Here is a 12,457-nt window from a genome sequence, read left to right on the forward strand (position 1 = left end):
GGCAATGATGCTCATGACAAAGACTCATCTGTCTTGACTTACCCAAAGGAACAAAAGGCCTGGAGGGCATACTGGGCTTGGAGATGCCAATGGCATTGACTGCAAAGATGCGGACCTCATAGGCCACACCTTCAATCATCTTCTTGGGCTCAAAAGTTGTTTCTTTGCAGAGATCAAAATTCAGCCTCATCCACCTGGAGCTTTGTTTCTTCTTCCTCTCAATAAAATATCCTGCCGGTATGCAAAATGAAAACTCAGGTTTTTCCTTGGTCTCTGAAAATAAACTTTGTCAGATATTAGAAGTCCTTAAAATTTTGCATTTTGTCATCAATCTATGTGAAATAGTCATACATGTATGTAAATATTTTTAACCTACCTTATTCCAAGAGAATATAAATATTAATATAAAATATAGATGAAAATAATGGGACTAAGAAATTAAAATTGTACTACAAAGAAAAGAAAAATGGATCACAGATAAGTCAGCCATAGCAACTTAGTCACTGTAGGTGAACAATATAATCAGAGCCAATGTAGTTGACTCTGAGTCCCAGCAAGGAAGATAAGAAGGGGGAAATGACCAGTTTCATGAGTCTCATTGTTAGCAAAGAGAAAAAATTCTCATGGCATAGGGGAAGCAAATGTTTCTAAGCATTTACATCTTTTTTCTTTCTTTCTTTTCTTTCTCTTTCTTTCTTTTCTCTTTTTCTTTCTTCTTTCCTTTTCTTTTTTTCTTTCTTTCTTTTTCTTTCCTTTCTTTCCCTCCCTTCCTTCCTTCCTTCCGTCCCTCCCTCCCTCCCTTCCTCCCTCCCTCCCTCCCTTCCTTCCTTCCTTCCTTCCTCTCTCTCTCTCTTTCTTTCTCTCCTTTTTTCTTTCTTTCTTTCTTTCTTTTTTTTTTTTGACAGAGTGTCACTCTGTTGCCCAGGCTGTGCAGTGGTGTGATCTTGGCTCACTGCAACCTTCACGCCCCCGGGCTCAAGTGATCCTCCCACCTCAGCCTCCAGAGTAGCGAGTAGCTGGGACCACAGGCGTGCACCACCATGCCCAGCTAATTTTTGTATTTTTAATAGAGGTAGGGTTTTACCATGTTGGCCAGACTGGTCTTGAATTCCTGGCTTCAAGTGATCCACCCGCCTAGGCCTCCCAAAGTGCTGGGATTACAGGTATGAGCCACCACGCTCAGCCTAATTATTTAATTCTAAAAGAAATTTCTTCATAGACAAAATCATGTAGAATCAGACATTCATTGGCTAGGATAGTGGAAGTTAGCCTTATAGTTGCCTCAAAATTAGTGTGTATAAATGTCAAACAAAAAAGAAAACCGGCAATCAGATGATATTCATCCGAGTTATTTAAATCTTGAGTAATTACAGAGCATCTCAACATATATATTTCATTTTGAATACATAAAGTTACAGTAAAACAGGTTTTCTTCTAAATGCAATATTTTAAAATATGCTGTGTACTAAGATGCGTAAAGAGGACACAACTGTACTGGCAGTTACACAGACTAACCAATGGGCAGTTACCTAGGATTGGAGACCCTCCATCGTAGGCAGGAGGCTCCCAGTTCATGATACACCAGTCATCTCCCACCTCTGTCACAGTCGGTGCCACTGGAGGATCAGGGAGGTCTGTGGCAGACAAAAAATAGGATAAAGTAAAATAAGGAAGAGGGAGTAGAAAAAAAAAGTTAATAGGAAAATACGTTTCTTGGTGATAATCACAGAAACTGTTATTTCTGAGACTTTTCCATGTTTATTGAATTATGCTTATGATATGGTTTGGCCATGTCCCCATCCAAATCTCATCTTGAATTGTAGCTCCCATAATTCCCACATGTTGTGGGAGGGACCTGGAGGGAGATAATTGAATCATGGGGGCAGTTTCCTACATACTGTTCTCATGGTAGTGAGTAAGTCTCAAGGGATCTGCTGGTTTTATAAGGGGAAACCCCTTTGGCTTGGTTCTCATTCTCTCTCTCTTGTCTGCTGCCATGTAAGACATGGCTTTCACCTTCCACCATGATTGTGAGGCTTCCCCTGCTACAAGGAACTGTAAGTCCATTAGACCTCTTTTTCTTTATAAATTACCCAGTCTCTAGTAGGCCTTTATCAGCAACGTGAAAACAGACTAATACAAGTTAGTAACTAATTTGGGCAAAAATGTGTGCTCAATATGGGATAAGGGAAGATAAGCCCACCCCTCACTCCAAATAAAAATAATGATGTCTCCAAATCCCTTAAACTAGTGTCCCAGCATTACAGAATAAGCCCCATGTGAAACCCAAAACTCTCATTCCTTACCTTGAAAAATGTTAACCAAGAAATTATTGTCTAAATGTTGAATATGGTTGTTGTGGTTGTTGTAGTTGTTGTTTTTAACTACAAAGTGAACTTCCAGCAGAATTGAATCAAGGAGTTTTACAAGACTCAAGACGTTGGCTGGTAGAAATCCAAGTCAGAAATGGCAAGTCACAATATCTTGTAAATATAATTTGGTGTCTGATAAAAATGACCTTAGTTTTTGGTCAATTTGAAATATGTCATTTAAGGAGAAACTAAAGTGAGAAGAGGAGAGTATCAGACCTTGGAACAGTAGTAATCTGCTAGACTCATTTTACTCAGTTTTGGGCTTAGGAAAAATGCACTTAGATAGTTGTCTAAGGACCAAGGCAGATCTTATCCCTCTGTAATGATTGTGATGTGGGAAGTTATTTAGCAATTGTGTTTCAGTGATGTTTAAAGGGCACCAAAAGGGAATATGACTGGAGAGCTAATGACCAGCAACCCCAAATGGCTGACCTTAGCTATTCTTCCTCCAATGATAAGTCCTCTAGGCAAGAAAAAAAAGAAGACAAAGGAAAGACAAAGGAAGGAAATGGAAGGGAAGGACAAAGAAGGAAAGTCTACTCTGAATCTTGACATGTCAGCTTGATTCTAGAAGTGTGTTTACCTAGAGGACTTACCCACAACTTTAATCTTGATGGCTGCATGTGCCTCTCCAGCTTCGTTTTTCAGATTGATGTGGTAAACACCAGAGTCATCTCTTTCAGCTACATCAATGACCAGAGTGCTGCTATCAGGGTAAGATTCTGCCCTTATCCGGCCACTGCCTTCCATAATAGCCTAAGAAGGAGAGAAACAAAATGTGGCATGATTTACACATAAAAAAGGGCTACTTCAGAGTGTCTTATAAATTGAGGAATTCAGCAGACTATACAGTGTAGAGTGTATAGATTATATAGTGTATTTGGCAGACTATATAGTGTAACTATATACTGTTCATGCCTATTATATATTTTCTCAGTTTAATTCTTCCCCAACTCTAATGACAAGGTATTATTATACCAGCTTACACATAAAGAAACTGAGACTTATCTTGCTCAAGGTCACACAGGCAGGAAGTAGCAGAATTGGGATTTGATCCCAAAGCCCACTAGCCACCAACTTTCCCAAGAGAAAATTGGAGGGCTAAAAATACAAGCGCAGAAATGTCATTCTAGGAGAGGAGGCCCTGTCTATGAAATTAGAAACCCTCAAACTCCTATCAGCAACTAAATAATGATTTGTTCACTTTCTTAGATGTTTGGAAAATTTTAAAATACTGAAAAGGATTGAAGAAGGCTGCAAGGCCAATTTTCCAGTTTCTTCTTCTAGCAAAAATAAAAAAGAGTAAACACTTAATTCCCAAAGTAAAGACAGAGTGAGGTTGAACCTCCTATCATATTTTCTTTCTTTTATTTTCTTCCTCTTCTATTTTTCACTTTTTTTTTCTTCTTTCTTAAACCTGAAATTTAAAAAGGATTACATTGTTCTGATTCCCAGGTTGTATCTTCTATAAGACAATAAACAGCCAATATACAAAGAGGAAAAAGAGAGAAGGTCAAAGTAATTTAGAATCTGGTTATTTGTCACTAACTACTAGGTAAACTCTCTACTCTTTTGTGTCTGTATTAGGACTCATAAGTCTTCAACAACCTAAGATTGTGATCACAGCAAGAATATCTGAAATAATTCTCTAATTCTTCTATTTTGAAGAAGCTGAGTTTCTGACCGATATTATTTTCCTTTTTTCTGAAGAACATCTTTTAACATTTTTGGCAAGACAGATCCATTGGCAACAAATTTCCTTTTTGTTTGTCTGAGAAAGTCTTTATTTCTCCTTCACTTTTGAGAGAGAATTTCAGAGGGGACAGAATTCTAGGTTGGTGGGTTTTCACTCTGAACACCTTCAGTGTGTCACTCCACTCTCACATGTCAGCAGTTCGCCCTGTATCCTCAACTCTCTGACATATCTAAGAGGAGTTGCTAATTTTTCAGATTGTCCAGCTTTTTACTTGTTGTTAGGCTAGAGTGGCAACTTCTAAGTTGATTACATGCCAGAATGAAAATTGGAAGTCTAACTGATTCTTTAAATTATTTTGGACTTTTTCTCTTGTGTTTCATTTTGGATCATTTCTATTGCTATGTCTCCAAATTCACCTGCAATGTCTAATTAGCCATTAACTCCATCTACATATTTTTTTATCTGAGACATTTTATTGTTTTCATCTGTAGGTGATTTGATTTGGATCTTTTTATATTTTCCATTTCATTTCACTTTTTTCACTTAATTTTCTGTATTTAATTCAAATGAAGAGCTTAACATTTCTCCACCTAACTTTTTGAACATATGGAATACAGTTAAAACAACTATTTTCATATACTTGACTGCTAAATCTAATTTACATATGAGATCTGAGTTGGCTGTAACTGACTTTCCTCCTCATTTTGAGCTGTGTTTTCCTGCTTATTTCTCTACCATAATGTTTGACTAGATGGCAGAATATTGCTAATTTTGCCATGTTGGGTGCTTGATATTTTTGTATTCCTATATAAATCTTGAGCTTTGTTTTGAAATGCAATTAAATTATTTGGAAATTGATTGAATCTTTTAGGCTTGTTTTTATGACTTATTAGGTGGGTCCATGACAGTACTCAGTCTAGGGTTAATTATTCCTGCAACCAAGGCAAGGCTTTCCCGAGTACTCTACTCAATGCACTGTGAATGATGAGGTTTTCACGTCTAGCTAGGGGGAACAGGCACTACTATTGGCCTTGTGTGAGTGCCAGTCCACTTCTCTTTAATCCTTTCAGATGTTCCTTTCTTGAATCTTGGGTAGTTTCCTCATAAGTGTACACTGATCTTTGCTGAATACTTGAGCATGATCCTCTGCCAAGCTTCAGGGGGACTCTCTGTGTAGCACTGTCCTCCAGTATGCATAGTATGTATCCTATGAACTCTAGCTGCCTTGGTCTCCTTGCGCAATGGGAGTCCTAAACTTAGGGAGTCCACTGGGTTCTGCCCAGCTTTTCCTTTCTTGTGCCACTGCCTGGATACTCTTTTATGGCAATAAGCTTGAGGCAATTACAGGGCTCACTTCATTTGTTTATCATATTTCATAGTCACTGTCTTTCACGATCTGATGTCCAACGTCTTGAAACCCATTATTCATATATTTTGTCTATTTTGGTGGTTATTTCAAGTGAGTAGGTAAATCTGGTTCCTGTTATTCAATTATGGTTGAAAGTAGAAGTCTCACTCTGCTTTTTATCATTTTATTTTATTTCTAACATTAAAAAAATTTTTTTGAGATAGAGTCTTGCTCTGTCACCTAGCTGGAGTGCAGTGGCGCAATCTCGGCTCACTGTAACCTCTGCCTCCTTGGTTCAAGCGATTCCTGTGCCTCAGTCTCCCGAGTAGCTGGAATTACAGGCATGCACCACCATATTTGGTTAATTTTTTTGTATTTTTAGTAGAGATGGGGTTTCTCCATGTAGGCTCAGGCTGATCTGGAACTCCTAGCTTCAGGTGGTCTGCCTGCCTCAGCCTCCCAAAGTGCTGGGATTGCAGGCGTGAGCCACTGCACCCAGCCTCATGTCTTCTTTTTAAATGTAACTTTTTTTTTTTCTTTTATTTTTGTAGAAAGCCACAGAGTCACACATGAGCTGGCACTACTCTACCATTTCACCCTCATTTGTCTTTCTCCCCATCATTCACTTTGCCCCAGACATGCTGGCTTTCCTTCTGTTCCTCCAACACATCAGGCTCATTCTCTACCCTTGGCCTTTGCACTTATAATTGCCTCCATATGGAAATCTCTTCTCTTTGATCTTCGCATAAAGGGTTCCTTGTTCTTCACAGAGGCTGCCATTGACTATGCAGTCATTTGTAATTGTATCATTCTCTTTTATTATCTTCTTGTACTTATTACTATCCAAAGTGACTTTGTTCATTTATTTAATAATTCATTTCCTTTTTCATCTCCCCAATTTCCATTAGAATAAAAATGAGGCTTTCTTCACTGTGCATCAAAATGTGCTTTGCTATGTAATAGTCAGAAATATGAGAAGTAAATGAATGATGATCAGATTTGCCTGAAAATCAGTCATCTCTCTTTTTCAAAGGAATTACAACTGTACTGTACTGCTGTACATTTATTCGTTTTCTCCCTTCATCTGACTAATGGAGGGCAAGGGGTGGAGTAGGCAGTGTGTATGCATATGTGTGTGTGCATGTGACTGTGTGCAAGTATAAAACAAACCTTATCTGCCCGGCTCCAGATGGCTTTAGGAGGTGGTTCTCCACTGATGGGGATCTCAAGACGAAGCTTGTTTCCTGCAATCACTGTCACTGTATTATCAGCATCAAGACCATCCAGGATGATCTTAGGAGGATCTAGAATATTAAACATAGTCTTTGTTATCAGACAGTCATTTCTGTGTGAATATCTGCACTAACGTTTGGCTGTATGATGGTAGTAACCAATATTTTATCTGATCAAAAAGAATATAAGAGAAGTCAAGATAGTTGGTGCCTGGCACCTTGCAAAACCATTTTATTGTAAGGTGTTGGTATAAGTCACCAATCTTTCTGATTGGTGATTAATATCAATTGATGTATTTTTCCTTAAATGTCACTTAGTTTTGAATATATTATAATTCCATGGTAAACAAAAGCAAACAAAAAAGAACACAACTATGCAATGACTTATTTTATCTACTCACCAATAACATGAACTTTGGCAGGCAGAGTAACATTGTAGGAATCAGGTGCAAATACATAATCACCTTCATCTTCAGTGAGGGCATTGGCTATCACTAACTTGTGTATCCTAAGGAAAGAAGGAAAAGGTATTTCTAAGACTGCAAAGATCTAGTCTATATAAGACCCAAACTGAAAAGACACTTGGCCTTTATCTGATTAACTTCTGTAGTGCAGGAGAGAGAGGGAGAAAGAGAGAGAGAGAGAGAGGGAGAAAGAGAGAGAGAGAGAAAGAAAAAGAGAGAGAGAGAGAGAGAATGAATGAGAAGCCTTAATTATTCTACTTATTGGTTCAAATTAAATGTTTATTTTGGACAATAAGGAATTATCTCCACAAATACAATCTGCTTATTGTATATGCAGAGTCTATTATTCTTTTTTTAATCTCATAGCTTTAAAAAGGCTAAACTAGAACATATCAATGGTGCTATACTTTAAGATTCAAGAGATTGCCAAGAATAATATTGATTTTGACTTTATATCCCAAACTCTAAGAACAACAGCTCTTAACTTTATTGGGGTCACAAACCAGTGAATCTCTAATGGACACTATGAATCCTTTCTGTGTAAAAAGTATGTATTTTTGTACACACAGAATTTTCTCACAATTTCACAAGAATTATGGGGCTTCCTAAAGTTCATTTATGATATCCTAAAAGCCCATGAATTCAAAGTTAAACTCTTGCCTTAGATCTTTGCCAGGTTCTAGGATATTATGCCCCCTACACAAAGATTTGTGGGAAGGCATTGTGACACTTATTGGTTAGAGATAGTTAAACCATTTGATCAGGTCCTCAATTAGAATTCAGTATTTTTCCTCTAAATTCATATTTATTATTTATTTTAGAGACAGGGTCTCTCAATCTATTTCCCAGGCTGGAATGCAGTGGTGTGATCTCAGCTCACTTCAACCTCGCCCTACTGGGCTCAAGCCATCCTCCCACCTCCCAAGTAGTTGGGATTATAGGTGCATGCCACCACGCCTGGCTAGTTTTTGTGTTTTTTGTAGAGATGAGGTTTTGCCATGTAGCCCAGGAGCTCTTGAACTCCTGACCTCAAGTGATCCGTCTGCCTTGGCCTCCCAAAGTGTTGGGACTACAGGCATGAGCCATGGTGCCTGGCCTCTAATTTCATGTTTAGATGGAAAAAGGGTCAATGGATTTTGAATAGACAAAGTACCATAGTATGAGGTACAGATACAGGATTATGAGTAGGACATGGTGTACAACAGAGAAATCACACCTTCTTGCTAGTTGGAAGCAAAGAATCAGGAATAGATGATCTCCCTATGGCTACCCTTCAAACATCCTCAACAAATATGTAATTTAGAAAACGGAGAAAGTAGAAAAGGGACCAAACCTCATTTGCCGGTCACCTGGCTCACTTACCTTCCCTTGTGAACCACCTTTAGACGGTCACTCTCCTGAATGGGTAGGCCATTTTTAGTCCATTTTCCAGTTACGTTTTCAGAGATTTCACACTTCAGGCAGATTTCTTTTCCAAGATTTACAGTCTGATCAGTCAGAGGTGTCAAAATCTTCAGAGGTTTCACTGCAGAAATGATAGACCATTACAAATGCAAGCCCAAACTCCCAACAGGCCAAGATGGTGGCATTTCACAATGGTATAGTGAGCTCTACTACAATGTTTGTTTTGAAAGTGAGAAGTTGTACCAATGCAATTAACATATTATGGGATAATTTCACATTTGATTATGTACAATTTCATTCCTTAGAAAAACCAGGTGAATGCAGAAAATTGCATCCAGCTGAAATGAGCCAGCAAGGAATGCACAAAATCCGCAGGCAGGCTCACACCTCAAACATATATCAGCTACCTCAGTTCATCCATGTGACATAAGCCACACCCATTTACATCAGAGGTCACAACTACTCATCAGATTTTGAATAATCCTCTTTCTACTGCTTCACAACAGTTCACAAGCCACAACACTTCCAGCATTACTTCTGTAAGCAAATCTCAGGTCTTTTTCAACATTAAGTGCCATATTTATTACAATATTTATCAACCATTTAGCATGTGTAAAACTGTGCTACTACTTTTTATTAGGTTATTATATTTTTAAAAAACATGTCATTGACTGATATGGTTTGGCTGTGCCCCCACCCAAATCTCATCTTGAATTGTAATTCCTATAATCCTCACGTCATGGGAGGGACCCCGTGGGAGGTAATTGAATCATGCGGGCGGTTACTCCCATGCTGCTGTTCTCATGATAGTGAGTAAGTTCTCACGAGATCTGATGGCTTTATAAGGGACTTTTGCCCCTTTTGCTTGGCACTTCCCCTTGCTGCCGCCATGTGAAGAAGGACATATTTGCTTTCCCTTCTGCCACGATTGTAAGTTTCCTGAGGTCTCCCAAGCCATGCGGAACTGTGAGTCAATTGAACCTTTTTCCTTTATAAATTACCCAGTCATGAGTATGTCTTTATTAGCAGCATGAGAATGGACTAATAAACCAACAAAATTATTGAGTGTTGTACCCATAATCCCATTTCCCCTACAAACTCTATGGTTTTTATTGCATGACTTTGCAGAGCATAATTATTTTTAGAAATGCTCATGTTACATAATAGCAGAACTGATTGTAATTGCTTTAAATGGATACAAATATCAGATAAGGATCTGTCTATGGCTGAAAGACTTCTTGATGTTAAACTAAAATGACTACAGTTCCATAAAGCATAAGGAATGTATTGGGAGTGATCCTGAATAATTCAATGATTATATGAACTGCAACTGGACTAAGCAATAAATACAGAAGTAAGATTTCTACTCTGTTTGTGACATCATCTTGAGATATTTGCTGTTTTAATTTTTATGGCAAATTGGGAAAGATTCTGCCATTGCTAACTGACTAGGAGTAGAGGGCATTGAGGGAAGTATGTTAATTCTCTCTTGCCTCTGAAGCCTACTAGGAAATGAGCTCTTACAGTCTTCTCAACCAAACCCTTTTGGTTTGAATTACTTTCTTCTCATGTCAAATGTAATTGCAGAGTGTTGAATGTTTATTTGATGAATAGCTAGCTAACATTATCAGGATATGACATAATATCTAAGTATTTATCCCCTATTTATATGGTCTTGGAATTATAACTTTTCTGGCAGGTGATTTTTATACTTCCTTCCTAATACTGGTGCTCTACTATTAAATTGAGTTGTGGTTCCTTCCTCAAAGACCCTGACTGATCTGACATAGACATTTAGCTAGAATGAAATCCATTTTACATACTTAAAATCACTGCAAATAGAAATCAAATGGAAACTTTTCTAAAACCAAATTAACACAACCATCATTAGTAAGCCCACATAGAAGACATCTAAAGAAGTCTTACTTACAGTCAACACTAAGTTTAGCAGATGATTGTCCTCCTGTTGTCATTACTGAATATTCTGCAGAATCAGCCTTTGTTGCTCCCTCTATGATCAAGATGTGTTTCTTACCCTCAACTCTAATTCGGTATCTTGATTTTGGACCAGGGATAATCTCTTCACCATTCTTAAACCTGAATTAAAATAGTAAAAAAGGTTTATAAAAGATCCTTCAGGAAAAATACCTTGTCGATCATGCCTGTTGCAATATCCTGAAGAATTTCTGGCAGATATGAGACACACAAGAACTATTTGTTGAATTAAAAAATGTACGAATCAATCTCTGTATCTATCAGTAGATTCATAATGCAACAAATACTGTCTACAAAATTGTGTTAAAAGAACACAAGCCACCTGTTCGCACTCAAGATGAATCAGGTGCAACTGCTAAGAGTGGATATTACCCACATGGAGGCTCTTGAAGCACACTAGTAAGAATATCATTTAATGCACTTTAAAGGTAACTATGATTCTCTATTAGAATGAACAATTACACCGTACCAATAACTACAAATCCTGCTGTGTAATTTACTGTACCTTTCAATATAACATTTCATTTTAAGATTTAAAATTTCTAGTTTTTAATTTTAAGGTTACTCACAAGGAACCTGAGAAAACACTCCCCACCTAAGCAAAACAAATAAGCTTTTGTTTCTAAAAGCAATTGGTGATTCTCAGCCTAAATGTTTTTTCCCTGAGGTACTATGAAAATAAAGTGACTAGGGGTTACATGAAAAAAAATAAATATGTTTTTTCATGTAAGTTGCCAATATGGGATAGTGAGAGGAAGCCTGCTATAAAGGTTAAGAGCACCATAGGCTTTGGGGTCAAACAGATTTGGGACAACTTGAATCATCCACTTAGTAGTAAGTACCTACGTCCCTACATGCTTGCTCACATATATCTCTGGTTCTGTTTTCAGTCTCACGAGTGGAAAAACCCCAGTATGTTAGTATACTTTTATTTACCATCTCTACTAACTCAAATGAGGTGGAGATTATTTTCAAAGGTTTAAAAGCTATTTGTCTTCCTGTCCTATCAACTATGAAGGTCCAATTTTTTTTTTTTTTTTTTTGCCTATTAAAAATGGACAGACTTCATTAAGGCTATTTACCATTTTACATTGGCATCATCTTCAGACACCTCACATTCTAATTCCACTCTCTCCCCACAATAAGCAGTTGTATCTTCCAGCTGTTTGGTCACCATAATTGGAGGCTCTAGTATACAAAAAGGGGAAATCAGAATCATTAAATATCCAAAGCCTATCCCATGAACCCTGATTTGTTCACAGATGAAAACCCAACAGTAAGAAAGCAACATCTATGGTTGACATGGTGATAACAGTAAGTGAGTTTTTTGTTTTTGTTTTTGTTCTTGTTTTGAGACAGAGTCTCACTCTGTTGTCCAGGCTAGGGTGCAGTGGCATGATCTTGGCTCAATGCAACCTCCACCTCCCAGGTTCAAGTGATTCTCCTGCCTCAGCCTCCTGAGTAGCTGGGATTACAGGTGCCTGCCACAACACCCAACTAATTTTTGTATTTTTAGTAGAGACGGGATTTTATCACATTGACCAAGCTGGTCTTGAACTCCTGACCTCAAGTGATCACGTGCCTCGGCCTCCCAAAGTACTGGTATTACAGACATGAGCCACTATGCCTGGCTGTGAATTTTCTTTCTTTCTTTTTTTTCAATGTCTGTTCTTGGCAAAATAAATAGCAGGCAACCCTGGGTAAATTTTCCCAATTTTTTCATAACTCTCCAAGTCAAATAAATTATTGCTTTCAAGAACAAACAAAACATATATCAAATATTATTCTTTTAGCAAAGAAGATACTAAGTGTTAGACATTTCTGATGAAGGAGAATATATAAAACTCAAATCTTTGATCCTAGTTCCAGATGAATGACAGAGATCTCAGAGTTGTCTGTAATCAGAAGGCCTCATAAAGAAAATAAGGAAGACATGGCTTCATTCA

The 12,457-nt window shown here is 37.8% G+C and overlaps 1 protein-coding gene across 5 annotated transcripts in view; it reads right to left on the minus strand.

Moving 5' to 3' along the window:
• Positions 1 to 12,457, minus strand: part of MYBPC1 (myosin binding protein C1) — a 90,184-nt gene that overhangs the window by 23,579 nt on the left and 54,148 nt on the right. For all 5 annotated transcript variants that reach the window (XM_033220902.1, XM_033220899.1, XM_033220900.1 and 2 more), the window contains 8 exons: positions 11,594 to 11,699; positions 10,447 to 10,613; positions 8,475 to 8,637; positions 7,050 to 7,156; positions 6,587 to 6,720; positions 2,969 to 3,128; positions 1,530 to 1,634; positions 43 to 231 (listed from right to left, as the gene is read on the minus strand). In XM_033220902.1, the coding sequence (XP_033076793.1) occupies positions 43 to 231; positions 1,530 to 1,634; positions 2,969 to 3,128; positions 6,587 to 6,720; positions 7,050 to 7,156; positions 8,475 to 8,637; positions 10,447 to 10,613; positions 11,594 to 11,699 (1,131 nt within the window). The remainder of the gene's footprint in view (positions 1 to 42; positions 232 to 1,529; positions 1,635 to 2,968; positions 3,129 to 6,586; positions 6,721 to 7,049; positions 7,157 to 8,474; positions 8,638 to 10,446; positions 10,614 to 11,593; positions 11,700 to 12,457) is intronic.

Source organism: Trachypithecus francoisi, unplaced genomic scaffold, assembly GCF_009764315.1.
Source record: "Trachypithecus francoisi isolate TF-2019V2 unplaced genomic scaffold, Tfra_2.0 Lachesis_group11, whole genome shotgun sequence".
Taxonomy (NCBI): domain Eukaryota; kingdom Metazoa; phylum Chordata; class Mammalia; order Primates; family Cercopithecidae; genus Trachypithecus; species Trachypithecus francoisi.